General features: G+C 31.2%; 2 protein-coding genes across 9 annotated transcripts; both read left to right on the top strand.

Annotated features, from left to right (window-relative positions):
• The first annotated feature begins 838 nt into the window (after window positions 1–838).
• On the top strand, window positions 839–6,556 carry LOC140670890 (uncharacterized). 2 transcript variants are annotated; one of them, XM_072901712.1, is made up of 5 exons: window positions 1,074–1,207; window positions 2,595–2,683; window positions 4,005–4,259; window positions 4,914–5,186; window positions 5,478–6,556. In XM_072901712.1, the coding sequence occupies exons 3-5, from the start codon at window positions 4,062–4,064 to the stop codon at window positions 5,598–5,600; spliced, it is 594 nt and encodes a 197-aa protein (XP_072757813.1). In that variant the 5' UTR covers window positions 1,074–1,207; window positions 2,595–2,683; window positions 4,005–4,061; the 3' UTR covers window positions 5,601–6,556. The 2 variants fall into 2 exon arrangements, with proteins under 2 accessions (XP_072757811.1, XP_072757813.1); XM_072901710.1 differs by lacking the exon at window positions 2,595–2,683 and having other exon boundaries at window positions 839–1,207.
• Window positions 6,557–10,583: 4,027 nt separating this feature from the next.
• On the top strand, window positions 10,584–24,373 carry LOC140670964 (breast cancer anti-estrogen resistance protein 3 homolog). Of its 7 annotated transcripts, XM_072901898.1 has the most exons (8): window positions 11,023–11,261; window positions 11,373–11,431; window positions 14,736–14,958; window positions 18,470–18,578; window positions 20,538–20,777; window positions 21,565–22,732; window positions 22,967–23,269; window positions 23,516–24,371. In XM_072901898.1, exons 3-8 carry the CDS (start codon window positions 14,765–14,767, stop codon window positions 23,845–23,847), a joined length of 2,346 nt encoding a protein of 781 aa, XP_072757999.1. In that variant the 5' UTR covers window positions 11,023–11,261; window positions 11,373–11,431; window positions 14,736–14,764; the 3' UTR covers window positions 23,848–24,371. The 7 variants fall into 7 exon arrangements, with proteins under 7 accessions (XP_072757995.1, XP_072757999.1, XP_072757997.1 ...); XM_072901894.1 differs by lacking the exons at window positions 11,023–11,261; window positions 11,373–11,431 and adding an exon at window positions 10,584–11,016 and having other exon boundaries at window positions 23,516–24,373; XM_072901896.1 differs by having other exon boundaries at window positions 11,023–11,431.
• The last annotated feature ends 132 nt before the right edge of the window (window positions 24,374–24,505 follow it).

Genomic DNA, 24,505 nt, shown 5'->3' on the forward strand with positions numbered 1-24,505 from the left:
ATCAAAGATTCTTCGCAATCTTAGGCGAAGAACTACATAAGGTTTCACAATGACAGATCATGGAGTCTACTTGAGAAGTCGCAAGTTTGATTATATGATGAAAGGCTAAATCTTGCGAAAAGAGATATCAATGGTATATTCAACTAGTGAGGTGATTGATAAAAGAACGATAAAAATGAAGCTGCGACAGTGGAGCCAATATAAATCGCGGCTTATGCTTTTCTTACCCGTCTCTTTTTGCAACCAATATTCTATCATATTTGTGCAAAGACGAAAGAAAAGTTCCATGATCCGTGACACGCATGGTATGTGTGCGCTATATATCCGCTACGCACCTTGTTATACATTCGAGGGAAGATTTAGAGCTTTATTTTCTTTATTTTTGTCAACGACAACAAAGAAAATTTTATAAGAACCATTTCTCGATCGTGATAACGACTGTTTTCATAATAATACAAATTCAACAGAAATAGATATAAGAAGGCAATTTCATTCACGAAATGCAATCGAGTGAATTATTCAATTAAGTTTATTAATAATGTTTGAAAATAATAGTTCTTTCCTTTCTTAAACTAAGTTTGAATAAAGTGAAAGAAAGAGAGAGAGAGAGAGAGAGAGAGAGAGAGAGAGAGAGAGAGAGAGAGAGAAAAGATGATAGAATTATATAAATTATATTTATCCAATACACACAAATAGATTTTATTACTTTAATAAAATTTTAGTTTAAACCCTTATAAAATTTTCCTTTTATAATTTAAAAAAATTATAATAAAAAAAAAAAAATTCGAAAAATTTAGTAAATTTCTGAATATTCTTTTGCTGTAAAATCATTATCTTGGGAATGGCTGTAAAAACTTAACTATATGAAAAATTTGAAATTTTGAAAGATAATAGGGCATTATTATATTTAATTTTTTATTAGAAATGTTTATTGCCTATGTAGGTTTTTCAATTAATGGCTTTTGTGTCGAAAAAATTTCGTTCATTATCAGACTGACAGCGAATAGTAGAGTGGTATATGGAAGGGGTGGTCAGACCGAGATAGAAAGAGAGAACTGTACTTCGAAGCATGCCGGTTAGGGGCGCTACACCCTCGACAACATGGCTGTCGCGGCTTAATATCCCGTGTGAGTCTCGACATATCCGGACATTCGTGCGCCGTGTGTTGCTCAGGGATCGCAACCATTCGTGCGAACAAAAAAATCACGTGAGTACAACAAACAACGGCGATAATCTCGCTCCAACATTCGCGGATACGAAAATTTGTGAAAGAAAACGATATTGAAAAATATTCGAATGAAACGAGCGTTGTCCAACAAGGTACGGCGACCTGCGTACGCGTTGCACGATGTGTATGTACACGTTTTCGTATACTTGTGTGTATACAGTTGCGTCAATATTTCGAAACGCCTGTCTACATCGGCGATCAATAAAACGATGGTAGAAGGTGGAAAATTTCGACACAATATGCTTGTACTCTTACCCGATAAGGCTAAAGAATACAACTGCTCTTTCACTAATTTTGTGTTATCATTCTGCATTTGCATTACAATTTTTGTATTTGCATAACCCCGTATGCTTCTATCTCTCATGTATATGTTGCTCCTTTCGCATATTCATTTTACCGATGACGTTCCACGAGATGTCGCATCGAAAAGGATAAAAGAAGGATATTATCCTGTATCATCTGGATGAATAGCTATAATATTTTGACAAAAATAACGATGCATTCAAAGAATAAAAAAATGACGACGCATTGAAAATTAAAAATCTTTAAACATTACTTTCTCTTCTAATATATATATATATATATATATATATATATATATATATATATATATATATATATATATAAAATGAACAGCAATCGAAAAAAGAATCATTGCGGGTATGCGGCAAGAAGCATATGCTATTCAAATAAACGTTAAATATATCATGCTTATAGCATAAAAACAAAATTTATACTTCCGATACATATGTTTGAGTGATAATATTTTCATAAAAACTACTGTCTGCAACTTTGCGGCACGATGCTTGATTATAAATAGGTTTTGTTTCATTTACAAATATGTTTTGGGAAACACATAATTGTTTGTACATTCTGATCTTATCAACTATAAAGCTCTAAAGACACAATTTAATAATCAAACAATTTAATATACCATTTCGGAGCAATATTATATTATATAAAATTAAAATTAGTTCAAGATTAAATTTACTTTTATTTAACAGTGTAGGAGGGTGGCGAGGGAGGGAGGGAGGGAGGGAGGGAGGGAGGGAGAGAGAGAGAGAGAGAGAGAGAGAGAGAGAGAGAGAGAGAGAGAGAGAGAGAGAGAGAGAGAGAGAGAATATCAATGATAATATATATGCATTTCATTAATAGTAATGCAGCAAATATATTTTATTCCTTCTATATATTATTAAAAAAAAAATAGAAATATTATTAGCAAAAGTAAATATTATTTTTGTGTGTCATATTAAATTGAAATACACATATATATATATATGCATAATGATAACATTGACTGAGCGATATAACGTGTCAGAATCAAATTTTTTGGCTCTCTATTTCAACGAACTTTTCTTTTCTGTAGGGTCTTAAGGACGGAATAAGCTTCTATAAAGTCAATTGCAAATACCAAGCCGATTGGCGGTACGTCGACCGCTGATATCTGGAAACTCGGTCAGTAGGTCAACAGCACATTCGGTGCAGCTATATATCTTGTCGATATAGACTTATAGACCAATATTCTTAATCCTTCCGTATCATTTCACCAAGCTATCTATTTCAAACAAAAAATTTTTTATGTATACAAGTTTCTTTAGTATCAAATTGGCTCGGTACAATAAAAAAAATTCTTCTCGTTTAATTATTTAAGCCACTGATTACTACGACGACAGAGAAAACACATCGACATTAAAGATTGATTATTTTGGTAAAAAAATTTTGCGTTAGACAAATAGAGATGCATAATACTATATGTTGTTTCCATAATACAGATATTATTTATAAAAATTGATAATAAAATTTGGAAAAATATTTTAAGTATTTAAAAAACATAAATGCAAATAATTGAAGACAAAAAATGCAAAAGAATATATTGCATTGTCAATTAAACTATTGGTTTGAAATAAGTTTTAATTGTCTCACAAGAGTGACAAAAATTTCAAAACAGACATAACTAAAAAAAACCATACACATTAATAACAATTGGATACAGAATGCGGAGATGAAAGCTTTAATCAAAAAAGGGGAGAAAAATTGGCGAGAAAAGCAAGTTTTTGCTATTTCTATCTTAAATAATAAATTGTCCAACATTTTTGTAACACGAGTACGAATAGCTACTTTCGATGTATTTTTGCTTGCTGAACACGAATCCATTGAGAAAATTTGACTAAAAACAATTTTAAAGGAGAATAAATTTGGTGCTGGTGTTACAATACCATTGTGAAAATCCTTAAAATAGTTGTTTTTGGCTTCTTTGATGCCATTTTTCTCAAAATTATGACGTGATAATCAAATTTTCTCGACAAATTCGTAATTTCAACAGGCAAAAATACATAGGAAATGATGACTATTCGCACTTGTGTTGTAAAAAAAAAAAAAAAAAAAAAAGAATCAAATTTTGCCAGACCGTGTTATAAATCTAAAGAAAATAATTTTTTTTTTCCCATTTATATTGCACTTTTATCTTACATTTTTTATTTGTATTATTTTTTTAGTTTTTTTATACCTATATGATTTTGTATTCAAACCAAGTTATTTTGTTCATATTTTTGTTTTTTTAAATTATTTTTTGTTACGCACATGTACACACATGTAACAAAAAAAAAAAATTTAACATAAATACAATACATATATATTTAACATTTTATACATATATATATATATATATATATATATATATATAAATATATATATATTTGTAAAATAATTTTTAAATAAAGTAAAAATTTCCTTATCCACAATGGTTTTGTAAATAAAAATATTTTCTTTCTTGCAGGCCACAAGGACGAAGAAATTCGTCAAACTGGCGCCATTTAAGCTCCGTTTCTCTAAGATGCTGAAATCGCGTAGTTCCGACAATAGTGTAGAATTTGAGGAACAGCAACAACAAATTAATCAATCATTGCCATCGGGTGCAAACGAGTTTACAGATGCAATTGAAGCGGAAACGGACAAGAAATGTTTGTCGAGTGAAAAAGAACAGATGATACCTAACTCACCTCCGCCTTCATATGAACACGTTCTTGAAGAGGTAAGTGCGCTATATTTTAAATAAAAATTGTATCGATTAGTATTTCTATTGATTGATACAGATTAAATTGTTAACAATGTTAGAGTAACATATGGTTAGTACATTATTTTACCATTTAAACGAATGTCGTTTACACAGATTCAATTTAATTTCATTAATTTTATATAAGAAATTATTAATTGTATTAATTTTATATAAGACAAATATCGAAGAAGAAAAAAACCGCCTTCAAGACTTCAAGTTCCACTGATCCACAACATCTTATTATTGATGGAAAATATAATACGATACATGGATTAATAATGTACACTGTACATACATATATATATATATATATATATATATATATATATATATATATATATATATATATGTACACTATTAATATTGTTAGTTGCAAGTAATTGATATATATTAGATTATTGTTACAAATTGCACGTATTAAATATTTAAGTATTAAAAGTAGACGCACCGTATCGCTCTATAATTTCTTATTAATGAAAATTTTGACGTTGGCAATTCAAAAATCAATAGGTATTTTTTTCTTTTATTTTGATTGATATTCTGACTTTTTGCTATTACTCGTGTTAAAGAAGCATTTTGAAAAAAATATGTTACAATTCTTTTCTCAGTCACGAATATATTGTTAATTAGGCACGAATGGAATCGTCAGCCATTGCACTACGAGAGACAATAGAGGAAGACAAGAAGAAACGGATTTTCAGTAAGGAAAAGAGCACGGAGAATGCTGACGAGAATGGCGATGGGGATGATGATGACAATGGCGGCCCTGGAGGTGGGGATAAGAAAGCAGCCAAAACACCCAAGATACTTCATAAGTCGAGCAAAGAATTCTACAAAGCAATGGCCAAACAGTGGGGCATAACTTGCAAAATGAGCGATCATTGTAGATGTCTAGATTGTCAGGTATACGTGCAAGAGAATTACCTTTGTTTTACAATTTAAAAGTAAATTAAAGGAAAGTGTACAATATAAACGTTGAAAATTTTTTTCTCTTGAAATAGATATTTGGTTAGGTTAAAAATTAGTTATTGCATTTATTTAAAGCTTATTCGATAGGATTAATTCGCAACTTTAAAACTTTATTCTCTCCATTTGTCTTTTTTATTCACGCGATTGTTCATGATTTTCTATTTAAAAAAAAAAATTGCAAACGTACATACACATTGTATCATCGTGAGATATATTTTGTCTTAGAGCCATTACTTTGATTGCGACTATGAGAAGGATGAGCAAGGAAAGGGTGACGGCGGTCTCAGCGCCGGTACGCCAATGTTCATCTCCGAGGTGATGCACGGCACTGCTTGTGCTCTCCTGTAAACCGCAATTTCTTCCGGTTCCGCTTTTTCTCTCAACGGGCCAGACATCTACCTAATTACAACACGCACAAAATGGCAATTGTCGCCTAAAAAACTACGAGGGAGCTTCGACGAGAGCCTTGTGTCACAAACATGTATAATGCATTTATATTTTATTATGTATAAAATACATTATTATATCTGATACCGCGCGAAGAGAAGAAGACCCCTGCACATTTCAATATAGGAAAAGAGATCTACGAACGTGCTCGATATTTATGCATTTTTTTTAACAAGTTACGGAAAAAAGATTGAAAATTCTCTATTGTTGTGCTGCAATACTTATTATTGTTAAATTATTTAAATTATACTTATCCTAGCGTTATTAATATCCTTTTTGCTCTAATTTTCCTAGCGCTCGATATAAACTGTGTGCGCGTGTGCGCGTGTGCGTGCGTGCGCGTGTGCGTGCGTGCGTGCATGCATGCGTGTGCGCGCGCGTGCGTACGCAATTGTCTACGATCGTACATCGTACTATACATATTGCGGAGTATTAATTTATCGGCCGTTTGCTAAAAAGTAAAAAGTGACGTTTGCAAAATTATTTTCAACATTTGTAACAACGTTGGCATTCTCAACTCAACACATTATTTATTCCTATTGTGACTGTAAAGACTAATTGTAAAGAGAGCACATTTATTACAAGTGTGCGCTTTATTACCGTCAAATGTGTTGTGCTCATTTCAATTGGAATTTTTCAATAGAGCTATTATATTATGATCATGGAAGAATGAATATGGCACCTTGATTCGTCATCGAATTGTCATTATTTAAAAGTCTGACAGTGATATATCTCATAATTTTGCAATATATATTCTAATGTGTGTATATTTTTTTAATATTAAACTTGGATATTTTTCTTGGGTTTGAAGACAAGGAAATGGATACGATGCAAATTAAATAAACTCGAAAAATTAATTATACCAATTTTATTTAAGGTAAATATATGTTCCATAATTGGCACATGTTTTAGCATATTTTATCAAGTAGTATGTAAAGGAATTTGTACAAGAATATAAAAAAATGTATACTTTAATGTAGTCTGCGTACATATAGTCTGCATATGCGCGTAATACGTCAGCTTCATTATTGGCCAATGTATGGTTGGTTCATATTAATTGTAAGTAGGAGATGAGACAAATAACATACGCAACACACACACACATACAAACACATACACACACGCGCGCGCGCGCGCGCGTATATATGTATGTACATGTATATTATAAAATCAAAATTTAGTCATGAAGATTATCTTATATTAAACTTGCTTTAAGGCAGATTATATATATATATATATATATATATATATATATATATATACAGGGTGGACCATTTTAATACATCCAGTCAAATATCTCGAAAACCAAGCCCGGGAGAGACAAATGTTTCGGACAAAAGTTGTATGGTTTCGAGGGGGTCATAAGATGGTACCATTGGTTTGACCTTGAAAAGTCATTTGAAGGTCACGTGAATGTCACTTCAAGTTTTTTAAATGGAACACCCTATATATTTTTACATATTCTTGTAGCTCATCTCGAGAGCTTTCCAAAACACTTATGACAAAGTATTTTTCATTAAGTATTTTTTGAGTTATAAGGCTTCAAAGTTGCAGTATTTTGACATAAAATACAAGATATCTCATAAAATATTCATTTTTTTATTATTTTACTCTAATACTTTTATGCACAGAATAACGAGACGAATCAATTGGCATAATTAAAACACATAATTATGTTAAAGTAAAAATCTGAATTTGCAACTAACAGTTACACATTTTTACTTTAACATAATTATGTGTTTTCTTTACACCAATTGATTCGTCTCATTATTTTGTGCATAAAAGTATTAGAGTAAGATAATCAAAAAATGAATATTTTACGAGATATCTTGTATTTTATGTCAAAATACTGCAACTTTGAAGCCTTATAACTCAAAAAATACTTAATGAAAAATACTTTGTCATAAATGTTTTGGAAAGCTCTCGAAATGAGCTACAAGAATATGTAAAAATATATAGGGTGTTCCACTTAAAAAACTTGAAGTGACCTTCACGTGACCTTCAAATGACTTTTCAGGGTCAAACCAATGGTACCATCTTATGGCCCCCTTGAAACCATACAACTTTTGTCTGAAACATTTTTCTCTCCCGGGCTTGGTTTTCGAGATATTCGACTGGATGGGTTAAAATGATCCACCTTGTATATATATATATATATATATTTAAAATGTATATGTATTTTTGAGAATTTGTTTGTTTGTTTTTCTTATGTTATACGCATCACATTTGTAACAGAAAACTACATTAATGGCTCTAACAAATTACTTTATATGGCGTTAAGCATATCCGCATTGAAAGTCGAAACATATACAATTGTATAATAGTTGGCCTATTTCTCGATGCCGTAATTTCCAATATAAAGTTATTTGTCCAGAGTAATTGTCGAAAGACATTATTAGCCTACTGTTTAAGTTTTGTGTGTGTGTGTGTGTGTGTGTGTGTGTGTGTGTGTGTGTGTGTGTTTGTGTTTGTGTATGTGTATATACTTTTATTAAAGACAATTTTAGTAGTACGTATGTATCGTATCATATCAAGATTTTAATGCGTACAATCGGATGCATTTCAATATATTTCAAAATGTTTAAAAAGATGTTTTATTGTATCATGAATTTTCGATTCTTTTTTACTTTTTATATGAATATAGTTCAACTATATTCATATAGTTGAATATAGTTGAACTATATAATTAAAAAAAAAAGATATTTTCTTCTTCTTTTTAAGGTGATTTTTATAATAACAGAAATTTTTTTGTATTAAATAAAAACGCACATAATTAATGCATTCGGTTGTACTATGCTTTGTGAATGTTTGAAAAAATGAAAATTAATCATCAAAAAAATATTATTGCAGAGCAATTTTTACATTGGTTACGGGAAGAAATAATCGTATATACATATATTGCTTTGTTATAATACACGCGTAGAAAAAAATCTGATACTCTTTGTAAGGTTCTTTTTAAAGAAACAAGTGTTATAAAAAACGTTAAAATTTTCTTACCTTTTATTCAGGAGAGAATAGTTAAACAAATAATAATTCTAAAAGTAGTGATTTTTTTTTTTAATTTTTCTGTGAAGTATGTTCGAGAAAATCGACACTCATGAAACACTTGAAAGTATTCTAGATCAAGCCCACGAATGAGGCCACAATGTTATTGTAATGTAAATTCTTGATGGGCAAAGTAGTGAGACATTAATTGAAGAATTCCAACAAAATATAATACAGTGTACCTGTCTATATTTGTTTTTATAAAAATCATTTTTTGTATTTCTCTCTTTCACAGCCAAAGGGAGACATTTATACATACCGATGTAATTGCAGTAACGCAGTTTTAATACATGATATTGACCGCAGGTTATTTCATACAGTATATAATCTGCAAAATACTTATATTTTAATACAATTTTTAATTACAATTTTTTTAAGTCTTAAATATTCAATGTACAATTACCATAAATATTTAATATATATCAAATGCGTGTCAGCACGCATGCGAGAGTTTTTTCTCAAGAGAGTTCTTATGTGTGTTTTAAGATAATAATTTTAAAATAATAAAAAAACAACGAAACATTTCACACATTACTATAGGTTTGTTATACATAGATTGTGTTTCTTTACTTTCGATAAGAAAAAAATAAAATAGAGTTGGAAGAGAAGAAGTATAAAGGATGGGAGATATACATATATATTTTTTAATATTATGAAAAAAAAGAAAGAATTACATATGTATAATGATATATTCTGCACTGCACATTTTTTTAAATACCAAATATTTCTATATATTTTACATAGTAGATTTTAGTATGATTTTTTATACAAGTCATTTTTTTGTTTATTACTTGAAATATAAGTTTTACTTGGTTGATAAAATTTAATAAATGTATAAAATTTATTATATTTTTGAAAATGTGTTTCTAAAAAAATATCAGTTTTTGCATGAATTTCTAATACAGCTGTAAATAATTTTGATTGATCGATGCTGAGACAATTGTTCATTTGAAAATTTGAAACACAGACGTTGCAAAACAGAGATACACTTTATTTGTTGACGCGTTTATAGTTTGAGCATACGCTTCTCTCTCTTTCTCTCTCTCTCTCTCTCTCTCTCTCTCTCGTACGTGCGTGCGTGCATACATGCGTACACGTAGAATATACCTATATATATATATGTATACGAGACAAGTTAAAAGTTAATAAACGAGGAGTATATGCAATATATGCAAAAGAAGCAAGAAAAATATTAATGAATTTATTGAACGTGAGGAAAGACGAAATGGCTGCTTAACACTTACGATCGGTGCTTCCGATTAGTCTTGTTGTCGAATAAAGTTATTATTTATTGCTACATAAAATAATTTACAATAGAATAGACAATTCATTAATTATTCTTTCGATCTAGAAATTATTACCCGACTTGTCATTTCCGAATTATTTTTTAACACTCTGAAAATAAATTGTGTGTTGTATTATATAATATGTTGTATAATTATATAAAGTATTCTATACATTTCACTTACCTATATAGATTAATCTAAGTTCGGAGAGTTTGTCTTAATTTACAAAGTAAAGGTATAGTTATATATATATATATATATATATATATATATATATATATATATATATATCATACACACATACACATATACAGACACACACACACACGCACGCACGCACGCATACGCACACACACACAAATTAAGTCGATCAACATGTGAATTTGTTCATAACTGGGTGCATTTGTTTAGTGTTTGTGTCAATATAAGAATTTGGGGAATATTTTGGAATAATTGTCGCAATTTGGAACTGTTCTTGCATTAAATCTTTTAAAACCGCGGATAAAATAATATTATAAGATGTATGTACATGAGGATGCAAAAATTATTTATTCAATGTATGTATATGATGTACAGAGAAAATAAAGTAATATATGATACAGAAATCTTTTACACACACACGTACACGCACACACGCACACACGCACACGCGCACACGCGCACACGCGCACACGCGCACACGCGCACACGCGCACACGCGCACACACGCACACGCGCACACACGCACACGCGCACACACATTGTCACGCTTAAAACTCATTTATACTCCAACTCATTCTTTTTCTTTTTTTTCTTTCAGTCTGTCAGTTTTCTCCGCACATTTTGCAACCTTCCTTACACTGAAGCATCACTTGCGTATTGCGTCGTCAGTTGGTCGTCTGGTCGGTCAGTCGGTCGGTTGGTCGGTCGGTTGGTCGGTCGGTTGGTCGGTCCATCGATCGATCGGTCGGTCTGTCTGGTCTCTTCTTTTAGTGTGTTTGCGCTCAGTTAGTATAGTTAGTTCGGTATCGCATTATGTTGCAGTTAGACCGCGTCGTACGTTGCTGCAACTGTGTCGTGTCAGTGCAGTCCGAGCTGTGGCCTGTGGCCATTTCGTTTACTTCATTGTCAGTGCATCTTCGATTGGATTTATCTGCGGAAATTTTTGCGACGTGATTAGAAAACCACTGGCATGCAGCTTACGAGAAAATGGGCAAAACCGCTAGCAAACTGAAATCGCGGAGAAGTCAGAGTCAGTGCGCATTCCTGACATATTCCATATATAATCACGTTTTTTCATATTATTTTTCACGTGTATATGTGAGAGTTCTCACCTTCTCACCGCGGTCTTTTCTCTCGATAGGAAATACCGATAGGCGGTGCGTCTGCGACATCCTGTGTAGAAAGTTTTGATTGAACGAGGTGCGTATTTGTAATAAAATAGATGAGAAAAGCAACTCTTTGCATTTTTTTTTCAATATTATGCAAGCATTGTCACGCAATAAATATTGATAATAAATATTTATTAAATTGTATTAGTGAATCGAGAGTTGATACATATGTAGTAGTTTCTAATGGTGTGTCATTGACGAAGGAAAGGCGATGTCGCGTACGTCGCACTTATCGGTAGTGATGTATGCGTGTGAATCAAGTTGTGAGGACACGTGTGTGCACTCTGCTTAACCTCTCCACTCTCCATCCTACGTCATCTCTCCATCAGTGTGATCGTACAATAATCGAGAGAAACTGATTGTAAGAGAATAGCGTTCATCAAAAACAATGTAAATTGTATAAACATTTCGTAAATTCTACACGCAAGTATGCCCATACAACACGAGTATCAATGTGTATCAATATTGAATCAATATATATATGTACCAGTAATTGTACATGAATCTTAACGTTAAAACTACAGACATATATATATATGTCTGTAGTATCATCTCTCCATCAGTGTGATCGTACAATAACCGAGAGAAACTGATTGTAAGAGAATAGCGTTCATCAAAAACAACGTAAATTGTATAAACATTTCGTAAATTCTACACGCAAGTATACCCATACAACACGAGTATCAATGTGTATCAATATTGAATCAATATATATATACCATTGAACCAATATATATGTACCAGTAATTGTACATGAATCTCAACGTTAAAACTACAGATATATATATATATATATATATATATATATATATATATATATATATATATATATACAGCATATATATATATATATATGTCTGTAGTTTTAACCATAAATTTAAATTTTAGCACGTCATGAAAAGTAAGATTAAAAATTATTTAGTTTTAAAATTACAATTATTTTATCTTTACAGTTTTTTTAAAGATTAAAGTTTACAATTTTTGAGCTTGCAACGAGTATTGTTGCGCTAAAGAAAGAATTGCTTTCTTATTTTTTTAAAATTAATATAGCATCTCTCTAAATATTGCATACATATATATATATATGTATATACTAGACATCACAGGCGCGTGCTATTCCTTACACAGGGTGTCCCCAATTTAAATGGCAAAACTTCGGGAGTGTGTGTGTGTAGGGGATCGAAAAACTAAGACAAAAAGTCTTTTAGAGATTTGTTCGTTTTTACTTCATTTTGGAGATAATTAAAAAATTAAATTTAAAAATTTAGAAAAAGCCACATAGGAGCCTTCCCCGAAAAATTTAAAACGAAACATTTTGAACACATTTGCAGAGAAATCTGGAAAAAAATTTATTTTTCGAAAACATAGCCTCCTCTATAATTTAAAATATAAAAATTAAAAATGTGATTTCTCAATATTTCGAAACATTTTGAACACATTAACAGAGAAATCTGGAAAAAAATTTTTTTCGCGAAAATATACACTCCTATAATTAAAAAAAAATTTTTAATTTAAAAAAACCACATCCCAGAATAATTTGCAACATTTTGGTACCAATTTCGTGGGAATCGGTCCACAAATGTGGAAGTAGTTCGCGGTCATATAGACAGACGGACGATACTTATATACATAGATATACATATATAACTGAACATAATAAAAGTCCTTTATTATTTTGCGATTTGCGCAATAATTATTAAACTATTAATTAAAAACGCTCAGCAAACGATATTATATATATATATATATATATATATATATATATATATATGTATACACATAGGTATATTTGATAAAAAAACAATGTTATTACATAAGTAGATAATATTTTCACTCGTAGATAAAGCGATTCATAAAAGGAAAGAAATGTGCAGATACGTGTAATACGCAATAAATGTAAATGCAAGAAAAAGAAATAACGAAACGGACAAAACGTATGAGAAAGAGAAAGAAACGAACAATCCAACATTCCACTATTTCGACTTTTTATGCGCGAACAAGTTATTGAAAGGCAAAGAGGTTCCATAACTCTATGCTTGTGATTTATTGAAACCAAGTTGTTTATATATGTGTGCATAATCAGGAAATTGTTAAACGCGTTTAACTTGCAAGTAGTAATTTGTGTTGCTTTTTTAATATTTATTTAAAAATTTAAAGTGCTAAATATTATATATGTACCGCTCTTTCTCTTTCTTAAACGAATGCAATGAAATTACAAGGCATGTTTATTATTGCTTATTGTGCAAAATTTTACAATGTTAATGTAATATACAATAACTGTGGGAGGGAGAAGAGAGAGAGAGAAAGAGAGAGAGAGAGAGAGAGAGAGAGAGGGGGAGAGAGGGAGAGGGAGAATTAGTAAAATAACATTCATCACAAACATACGTGAACATAGGCGTCGATTTCGGGGGGGCAGAGCACTTTTTGTCCCCTCAATAATTTTGACCTTTCTTTTAATGTACATTTTCTTTCTTGTTTTTATCCTTCTAAGTACTATAAAGACTTAAAAAAAAAAGATTATTTAAAATGTTTGACTCTCTTCCCCCCCCCCCCCTCCCCTCTCAATATTTGTTCTAAGTCGGCGCCTCTGTGAGTACAGATGGAAATTTATTATTTATTACTATGAATATAAGGCTCTTAATGTTTACAAACAAGCAACTAGAAACTTGGCGAATAAGAGCCGCAAACGCGGATGTTAATGCGTCGATTTCGCAGAAAATAATTTTTCTGCGAAATTGATAAGTGCACAGGGCACATATTTTTCTTGATGTATTTACTAAGATTTTTAATTCTCATTTTTGAGAATTTTATGAACTTTTCCTTACCCCTTTTAAAGAGACGTAGGCGAGAAAATTTATTCCTTATTTATTTATTATTAAGTTTGTATTTTATTAAGAAGAGATTTATAGCAATATGCGTGAAAATATTAGTATTAGTAATAATCAGTAATAAAATTGCATAATGATTTAAATTCAAAACATTACAGTCATTTAAGTCTCTGAGAATCTTTACAAGTAGTATAATAAATACAATATTATTAAATAAGCGAAAAATTCAAGAAGATGTATTACGCAATAAAATATGCACCTCGTTCTGAATTTGTGTAAAAATTGTTTTTATTTAAAATTACACTAATTAACATTAAGCGCATACAATTATCAGTCCATTAAAAGTAATTTATTATTATTTATTAATAAACTTTGCAGTTTTTAATTTTATTGTTTTTGCGTATTTGCGTTTATGTTGCATGCATACATTAATTTATTATAATTTGGTTAAAAAAAGATGCAGTAAAAGATAAGTTTCATGTGTAAATTTTTCTGTGACATATTCAGGCATAGCATGGAGCTTTCGATTCCCATCTATGAATACACTGCAGAATCTAGGCACCAGCGGTCGACGACGCAAAAGAAACGGTCTTGCCTCATTGGATTCGTGTAAAGATCTTCGGCAAAAGAGACACACGATACATTTACAATCAGAATCAATCATTCAAAACGAGCCAAGTTTAATTGTGACGCTGCCGTCAACTAACAATCTCTCTAGGAATAGTCTAAGGTATGTGTGAATTATCAAAATATCAACATAATGTTTTAGAATATCTGACAGCAGAGACTTATTATTAGAGATAGATATGGTATATGGTATAAGGCTGTATGATTCGAAACTTAACAATTTTGACAAATTTCAAAATTTTCGTAACACAAAATACGTATTACACATTTGTTTGTATAATTACATATCACTCTCTCTTTTTTCCTCTTCCTCTCTTTCTCTTTTACTCTTTCTCTCCTTCTCTCTCTCTCTCTCTCTCTCTCTCTCTCTCTATATATATATATATATATATATATATATATATACACACACACACACACACACACACATATATATGTATATATGTATGTATATATATATACATACGTACACACGCACGCGCGTGGGCGAGCGCAAACACACACACGTCTACATGTATTTAAAAATTTCTAATGAAAATTGAAGTATATAATACAAAACTATGTTGTAATTATAAATAATATATAAAAATGTCATTAGTTAATAGTGGCTATTGAAAGTTTCTATATTTAGAAACTCAAAATACACAATATGAGCAAAGAAATGTAAAACAGAAAAAAGGGGTGTTGCCTTTCAAATGAGACAAATATTTTTAAGGAGAAAAGAAAAAAATGTGTCGTAAAAGTTTCAAAAGTCTTGTTGAGAATTGATATTGAATGTTAATAAATTAATGGAAATATATTTAAAATCTATTGCAGTATATACTTAATTTTTCCACATAATTTTATAAACTTCTTAATTATGTAAAATCATAATACATTAAATTTTAATAATATTTTTTTATCTTTTTGGTTTTATGAGTTCAAAGAATTAACAAATGAAGAGAGACAAAGGCTACGAGATGTAAAACACCAATAAATGAATGCTAATAAAGAATTCGATATCATGTAAAAGTAATCGCTTCTCGCTAAAGTCAAAAGCTTAAAGTTATAACTTATAAATTAGTTTTTCGAAGATACGGTATTGAATATAATGAAAACTGACAGTTCTTTCAAATCGGTTTTCTTTGTTTAGATCTTTACTTTTAAGATACGAGATATATATTTGCCTCATATACGACAGTCAACAAGTGCGAGAATTTCGTAATAAGAAAATAAAATAGAATTATAACTGGAAAATATAAAGGTGGCTACTTGTCATTGAAGAATATATCGCGATTATCTGTTCATTTTTAAAAGAAAAATATTTATGCTATTTCAACTTTAAATATCTATAATGACTGGTGAATCGAAGAAATCAATTATCGTTAAATTTTGAAAAATGTTCTCACGATTAATTTCGGTAATTAAAAAAAAAATATATATATATATATTCAATTTAAAAACTTGAAGCAATATTGTTTATGATAGATCTTGATGAAATACATGTATGTATATATGTATGTATGTATGTATGTATGTATTTATTTATTTATTGTTCGAAATCTTTTGAGAGGCAAATGTAGTATGGTCAATTCAATAGTAAAGTCCTTTATCATATTGCGATTTTTGCAATAATTATTGAGAAATTAATTTAAAAATATTGACCGATTCGCGCGAATATATTAGCGCTTTGCGAAAAGAGACAGCCCATTGTTACACGGTTTCTATGCATGCGACTAGCAACCGCGTGACAGCGGGCTGGCTTTTCTCGCCATGTACTAATACTCACACGAATTGGTCGATATTTTTTAATTAATTTCTCAATAATTATTGCGAAAATCGCAAAATGGTAAAGGACTTTTCCATTCAGTTTAATGCGCTCTCTCTGCTCATAAGCGTTGATTCAATCGTTACCGGACACCCTGTATAAACAAGATTTTGTTACGATGACATTATATAGCATTGCGTATTATTTAAAAGTGCAAAAATAAATGATTTTGCAATAATTAATGCTTTAATTTCTCTGTTTTAAACCGCTATTTTTGTAACTGACTCTTGTAACATGATTCTTTTTTATGTCATTATTTTAATTGCGTTTGTTGTTTCTTACATCTTTATATATTCTAAAAGCTATAAATATTATTTGAAATTGAATTATAATTTATTTTTATTTTATTTACACATGTGTAATTCTTGTGACTCATTTATACTTATTATATTGCTTATTAGACCGCAATATAATATATGCAAATTTAAATTATAGTTCCTCTCTCTTTTTTTGTTTCTTTTCACGACATGGAATTGTCGAAGAGAGCGACAAAGAGAGAGAGAGAGAGAGAGAGAGAGAGAGAGAGAGAGAGAGAGAGAGAGAGAGAGAGAGAGAGAGAAAGAGAGAGTGAGAGAGAGAGAGGGGGAAGGGGGAGAGGGAGGGAGGGAGAGAGAGAGATTGGACAGATCTAATTATAATGGTAATAAAAATTTGACATAAATAAAAAAAAAAAATTGTAAATAAAAAATCATACAATCTTGAAATTATTTTTTTTATGCAAGCAAGTGTAACATTGATCAAAAATGCATCTCGATGTTGTTTATCGAACGTTTTCAGATGACGCAAGCGCAGTTTGACCACTCCCTTCTCTCCCTTTACAGAGCTTCTTATCCAAAAAGATCAATAATTCCCATATTGACGTACTAACCATACTAACCTATTCGAAAACGCATTAAGAGAATGGTAAATTTTTTACTCGATTCTGTGTCTTTCGATGCGAGACGCAGCATGAGAAGCATCTAATCATTATGCGCACGTATTTCGATATCCGTCGTTTGTCAAAATTATTCACTTTGAGTTACGAGGAAAAGGAGCGGATAGAAGCAGAGCGGGTGAAAACAACGAGGGCGATAACATCGCAGTAACGTATAATCAAGGGTTCAAAGATGCGTAAAAATAGTGATATTTACATTATCGCGTGAATGATATGAATGATAACGCATTAACTTTATATTTATTTTTACATAAATTAAATTTGATGCTAAAAATTAACTTAATATGTTAACATGTTGCATTAAGTAGTAACTACTTATGTTGCAAATTCAAAATATTATATTATAAACGATCGTAATTTAATAGAGAAACTGTATGAATCGCTTTCATTTCTACAAATACAATCGTTGTATTCTATGCATTCATTATCCACGATGATTGCTCTTTGCTGTTGCGGTGTGATACGCAAAAGGCAAAACAAGTTGTCGAATTTTATGGATGAATGCCGACACGGACAGGCGAGCAAAGAAAAAAATTGTTTCTTTGATATGCAATTATTCTCTTTTTGTTCCGTCTCATTTTTTCTTGGTGCGTTTTTCACTTTTCATAATGTATTAATGTCATTTGATGATACCCTCGTAATACCTTGCGAAAATACGGACCTGCAGCTCGAATTGTATAAGCTTGCGCTGGTCAGTGGGGTGCATGCGCGAGTTCTGAGAATCGAGAGTACAGACAAATTTTATCTGCCCGCTCGAAGAGCCGCATAAAGTTCTCTTTTTAGAAGATATCGCAATTCACGAGAGAGAATCTCATCAAAGGTAGAAAACAGGCCGCGGAATGTGACTGGTTAAAGATTTCGTTCTCATCGCAGGACACCAGAGGAAGACAGCGACGCGAAGGAGGATCGCCACATATGTTCCCAAAGTGAATCGACATCGACGAAGGCACCCGAGAGCAACAACAATTTATCTCTGCCAATGGTGAGTACTCAAGCGTATACACAAACAACAATTTTGATTTTTATTATAAATTTTAATGATTATTTATAAAATTAATCGAAAGAACCGAGAGAATAGATTAATTTATTTGGTAAGAGCGTGATACAATCGTAAATACTTAAATAAAGATTAGTTATATATTTTAATAATTTAATTAATTTAATAAACAGTAAATATTTTATGGTATGAAACGTTTTTTACCTATAAATGTTTAAAAAATTTTTGAAATTATTTTAAACAAAATTATCGATATTATTATTTGAGCTAGTTTCAATTTTTTCAATTGTTACGTAACTAAATTATTTTTAAATTTTAAAAATATTAATTTAATTAAAAAGTAAAAAAGCTCCCTTTTCTCTCTCTCTCTCTCTCTCTCTCTCTCTATATATATATATATATATATATATATATATATATATATATATATAAAAGGTGAAGTCTTGTACAATTGTGCAAACGTATAGTCATAGATCGCAATTATTGAAAGCACAGTAATTTTTGAAAAAACTTTTGTAATACAATACGAAAAAAAAAACGATACACTCAAGTACAAGCAATGATAGATTGTGTGATAACTGAGCTATTTGATGCAGTATTTTGATGACGCAAGGAACAAACTATCGACGACCATATGACGAAGAGCTGAAGGCTCTTTTTGTTAAGCCAATTTTCGCTTGACTGCAAAGTTCCTGCCTTGATTGCTACATTGTCTTACGCAGAACGTTTGTGCAATATATGTACTATCCGTCTCTTTTATCATTCGGAGTAATTAATTAAGAATACGAAAAGATGTCGACATGATATTAATTTATTGAATTCAAGATAATAATGTGTAACTCATTATTTATATGAAACGAAAATTGAAAAAATTCAACATTTAAAGAATATGTAATAATCACTTAATTAAATTTAAGGTGTTTAATTTACATTAATCAGAAAGTTAATTTTATTAAAGATGAAAATAATAATTTTCGGTTATTATATTATAATAAAATAACTCGTCTATCGCACACGCAGAAATAAAATATTTACTCTATTATATTTATATTTTAATTTTTACAAAAAAATGTTAGTAGCTTTCTTTAGTTTTATATTTTGCTTCTTATTTCTGGTTCAGCGACATATTCAGTCTCATATTTTTCCTTCCTACGTTTCCAGGGAGATAAAGAGCAGTTATTTAGAATTTCAAAAATAACGTTTAATTTAATTTATATTATTTAGTATAAAAGTAATTTTTGTGCTTTATGTACAAGTAATCGGTTTTATAGAAAACTATTACTACGAAACCGACGCACAATCATCCGACGTTGGCTCTTAATGGCCCACGAAATTCAAAGTTATGTTTTCACACATAGAATTATATTAATTTAATTCAATTACTTCTCTCACATTTCTTGAAAAATTCTTGTCTTTGTTATATCACGTTTCAGTATTCACGTATTCAGCATTACCTATCTTGCTGTCATTATTTTTGTACATTATTTATCGATAACATAAAATACAATATATATTTTATAAAAACACAAATTTAATGATTTTTAATTAAAAAATTGGAAGGGTCTAAACAATGGGAATTTATCTTTCCAAAAGTATAATTTAAATACACAAACAAACATACAAAAGCACATACACATATATACATATGTACACATACACATACACATACACATACACGCACACGTTTGAAGCAAAATAAAATTTTTATTTATATATCATGTGAGATGACTTATAATATTTATTTATATTTGATAATATATTAACTTTTTTTCTGGAAAATAATATCAAATGTATGTTTTAATTTAATTAACATAATATTATATAAATAGTGCTGTCTAATTGATATAAATATTTTGAAGCGTTTAAAGAATTCGAAAACTTCAAATATATTGCTGAAAACGAGAAATATGAAAGTAAACATTTTTTTTTTTCGTTTGATTACAGGAGCCACCTGAGGAATCCATTCGTAAACTCTTAGAAAGAGAATTACGGCTTCTCGATCCGCGAGATTTGCGATCGCACGCTTGGTACCATGGCAGTACGTTGCGCGGTGGTCGAAAAGGTGCAGAGGTAGAAGTGCCGAATGACGGGGATTTTTTAGTGCGCGATTGTGCCTCTCAACCCGGTAACTATGTTTTGACCGTACGCTGGAAAGGCCAACCACTTCATTTTGTCATTAATAGGGTAAATTGTGATTATATTAATTAAATTTTAGAAAACAAAGGAGTCTTGAAAGATTTTTAGCTCCTATTCTTAATTATATTACAATGTTACGAAGAAAAAATTATTTGTAATAAATTTTCGTACAGTTTTTTCTTTTACACTATATATACTTATACACTGTATATATATATATATATATATATATATATATATATATATATATAAAATAATTTAATTTTATCCCAAACCACTACTAATATTACATCCGACAGTATAAATTAATAAAATATATGGAAGTTTTATCTGTTATTTGTTCTTTAAATAATTCTATAATTAAATATACAATTTGTTGTGTTGTCACGTGTCATAAAAAATATATTCTTGCAACTGATAAAGATTTACGGTTATTTATTAATATACAACAAACTGAAAGAAGAGTGTTAATAAATAATAAATTTTATTATTCGATTATTAAATATGAATTGTAACATGCAAAAATACTAATTAATGGAAAAAAAAATTTATTTTTTCCAACTTGTAATTTACTGCAATGCAGTGAGAAATCAAACATCTCTTAACGTAAAGCTAGGAGATAATAGATAGAAATATAGATGTATAAATATATTGATATTTATTTTTTGTCTTTTGGCTTTGAAACCTTTGAAAGAGGTTTTGGCATAAACTTTACAAGTATTACAGTGACGTTTGATTATTCAGATTATCAACAGAGTGAATAAATTCACTTAAAACAAAAATACCTTAAGATTACATTATTTTATAAAAGTTTAAAACTGATTTTCTTCGACAGGTTGTAATTCAGCCCGACACGGTTTACGAGAGGGCACAATATCAGTTCGAAGATGAGGCCTTTGATACTGTTGCCGATTTGATAACCTTCTACGTCGGCAGTGGTCGACCAATCAGCCAAGCTAGTGGCGCTCGTATCATTAATCCAAAGCCTAGATCGGTTCCATTGACGTGCATTGCGGGGACCACAAATAATCAGCAGTGTTCTAGTTCTTCTTCGACTTCTTTGACCACTAGCTCGCCACCTCGTTTGCCCAAGAAACAGCAACGCAGCCACTCTCTGACCGCTCAGTATCACGGTTCAACCGATCAACATGTCCGAGAGGATAATCAACAAACAGGCCCGCAATTACCTATTCAGTCTAGTACTTTACCACGAATACCGCCGATCCAGACTCAGCCGCCCTCGTGTTCTCTATCGTTGGGTCGACAAAAAATTATCCGAGTAATCTCTGATCCAGCACTGCAACAGCAACAACAACAGCAACAATTATCGAGTCTAAATCTGCAGAACACTCTGGGTACGGCACCACCTAAGCCTCCCAGAGTGCCCTACGTGCCAAGCCATCAACATCATCATCATTATCATCATCATCATCATCATCATCATCATCCTCATCATCAAAGCTATCAAGCCTCCGGCAGTGACAGCGGAAACGGATCGGGAGATAGCGAGTTTGAAACCAATAACTCTGGTGGCGCCAACAATCTTTCCTCCTCGGTGCCAATTAAAGGTGTAGTGATACGCAGTCATTATAACAATAGTAATAATGGCATTAATGACAACAATGGCAGCGAGTACGAGTTATCCGCGGAAGAGCAGTTGGTGGTAGCCGCACCGTCTTTGGAAATTACTACGATGCTCGATATCGAGGGCTTTACCACATTACTCTTACCGGCTGGCGAACATAGACCTCTAGATCCGATAGCTTTGAGAGGTGTCTCAGGAATGTTGTTAGATTCGGCACCAAGAGTACTCGCTTCCCATCTCACGAAAATTGATCTCGAAGTGGCGCTTGAACCAGGATCCGGAAGTAGAACTGGATTGAGCGGTATCGAATTGGCGACTCTTCCTCATGGTAGACAAGCTAGAATAGATTTGATCGAGAGATCAGAATGCTTGAAACTACTGGTGGCAGTCACTGTACTAGCTGGGGCCACGGCTATAGGTAAGCCTTGAAATGTGTTACTTGTTTTATACTTTTGTTATAATGTTTCCGGTTAATAAAAGTATGAAAGAGAGAGAGAGAGAGAGAGAGAGAGAGAGAGAGAGAGAGAGAGAGAGAGAGAGAGAGAGAGAGAGAGAGAGGCTTGCTATTTATACAAAATAAATTATAAAAAAATTAGAGTACTTCATTTTTCTTGTATTAAAGTTTAAGAAATAATAATTGTTAACATTGCAGAAAGAGCGGCTACCATTAGCAAATGGATCAAAGTGGCGATTGATACTAAAACCGCGCTCGGCAATCTGTATGGTTTCTGTGGCGTAATGCTCGGCCTGTGCTTACCACAAATTCAGAAACTGACTTGTACATGGCATTTGCTAAGACAAAAACACACAGACGAAGCTTTTAGTTTCGAAGCAAAACTAAGACCTACGTTGCGAGCTATGAATGAATGTACCAATCCGCAGGCACCTAATACGACATTGCCACATTTGCTGCCAATCGCGTTACTCGGAGAACGTAGTCCCGAAGATGTTTTGGGTATTTGTACAAAATAATTATTTTTATTAAAACAAATCTCGACAAATCGAACAATTTGATTTACATTATTTGAAAATGTATTTATTTTATACATTTAATTTCTCTTTTATGGTAATTTTTATTCTTTTGTTCATTTTTTCGTCATCTAATTTATTATAATCATATTATGTTATACTAAAGTATCATTATTATTTTGTCACATTTTTCTTTCTTCTTTTTTTCAACGTTAGTATTGTTCGTTTACAGGCACTGTGGCGCCTTCCGGACTCGCGGCAGCAATTCTTTCATCGTGGGAAAATTCGGCGCCCGATAGCGGTCTGTCAATCGTCTGGTCACATCTTGAAGCGGCTCGTAAGCTAGCCGAAAGTCTGCCACTTTTTCGCAGAAACGCGGAAATCGCCTTGGAAGGTTGCAGAAACGACGAATTATTGTCGGACGCTTTTCGTACTGAATTTCATATTAAGTTTTTATGGGGCAGCCGCGGTGCAACTGTCGCTCCTGAAGAACGTCATCTTAAATTTACCCAGGTCCTTGACGCAATGTACGATAAATGTGCGGCTAGCGAATTGACCGCTTAAACGCCAAAAATAAAGAAGAAAGAAAAAATTTCCGCGAAAATTGTTTCTCTTTCTAAAATTATCAAAATTATAAAATATGAGGTTGAAAATTCTCTTGAAAAATTTTTTATATACTTGCAAGTTTGACATCGTAAAGATTAGAATAGCCTCTATATTAATAACTAATTATTGCTACTGTTATAATCCGAATTGTAAACCTTATCCTAAAAATAGATGGGACGATTTTTCACTCAATACAATACGTTTGTTTCAAGTAAACAACAGTGAGCGTCCAAAGAAGTAATTCAAGTCGATTGTTTACTTATCCATCTAAACTGTCAACTGTACTTAACTTCAATTAATACTATACTATTTCAATAATGTTACGTTATAAATATTGTTCATATTTGTTGATAAATAATATACGAATTAAATATGCACATTACTCATATATATTTTCCCCCTTTATACTCGACGTTTATAATTTAAAATACGAAGGAAAATTGTAAAGTTCAATTTTGTGATATCGGTGCGCGATGTAAAATTTACAATAAATAATGTATCTACTTCTTATCCATTTACGTAAATCATATATTATAAATTTTTAGTTCGTTTACTTTTATATATTGTTTATTTTATTTTATTTTATCTTCTTTTTTTTATTATGAAATGATTATAT

This window comes from Anoplolepis gracilipes, chromosome 11, assembly GCF_047496725.1.
Source record: "Anoplolepis gracilipes chromosome 11, ASM4749672v1, whole genome shotgun sequence".
NCBI lineage: Eukaryota > Metazoa > Arthropoda > Insecta > Hymenoptera > Formicidae > Anoplolepis > Anoplolepis gracilipes.

Excerpts from the sequence above, each read along its gene's own strand:
- LOC140670890 (XM_072901710.1), top strand. The coding sequence starts at position 1,070 with ATGCCGGTTAGGGGCGCTACACCCTCGACAACATGGCTGTCGCGGCTT. Across the intron at positions 1,208-4,004 it reads CGTGCGAACAAAAAAATCAC|GCCACAAGGACGAAGAAATT; the intron begins GTGAGTACAACA and ends TCTTTCTTGCAG. Across the intron at positions 4,260-4,913 it reads ATGAACACGTTCTTGAAGAG|GCACGAATGGAATCGTCAGC; the intron begins GTAAGTGCGCTA and ends ATTGTTAATTAG.
- LOC140670964 (XM_072901894.1), top strand. The coding sequence starts at position 10,590 with ATGTATATGATGTACAGAGAAAATAAAGTAATATATGATACAGAAATC. Across the intron at positions 22,733-22,966 it reads AGCTGGGGCCACGGCTATAG|AAAGAGCGGCTACCATTAGC; the intron begins GTAAGCCTTGAA and ends TTAACATTGCAG. Across the intron at positions 23,270-23,515 it reads TAGTCCCGAAGATGTTTTGG|GCACTGTGGCGCCTTCCGGA; the intron begins GTATTTGTACAA and ends GTTCGTTTACAG.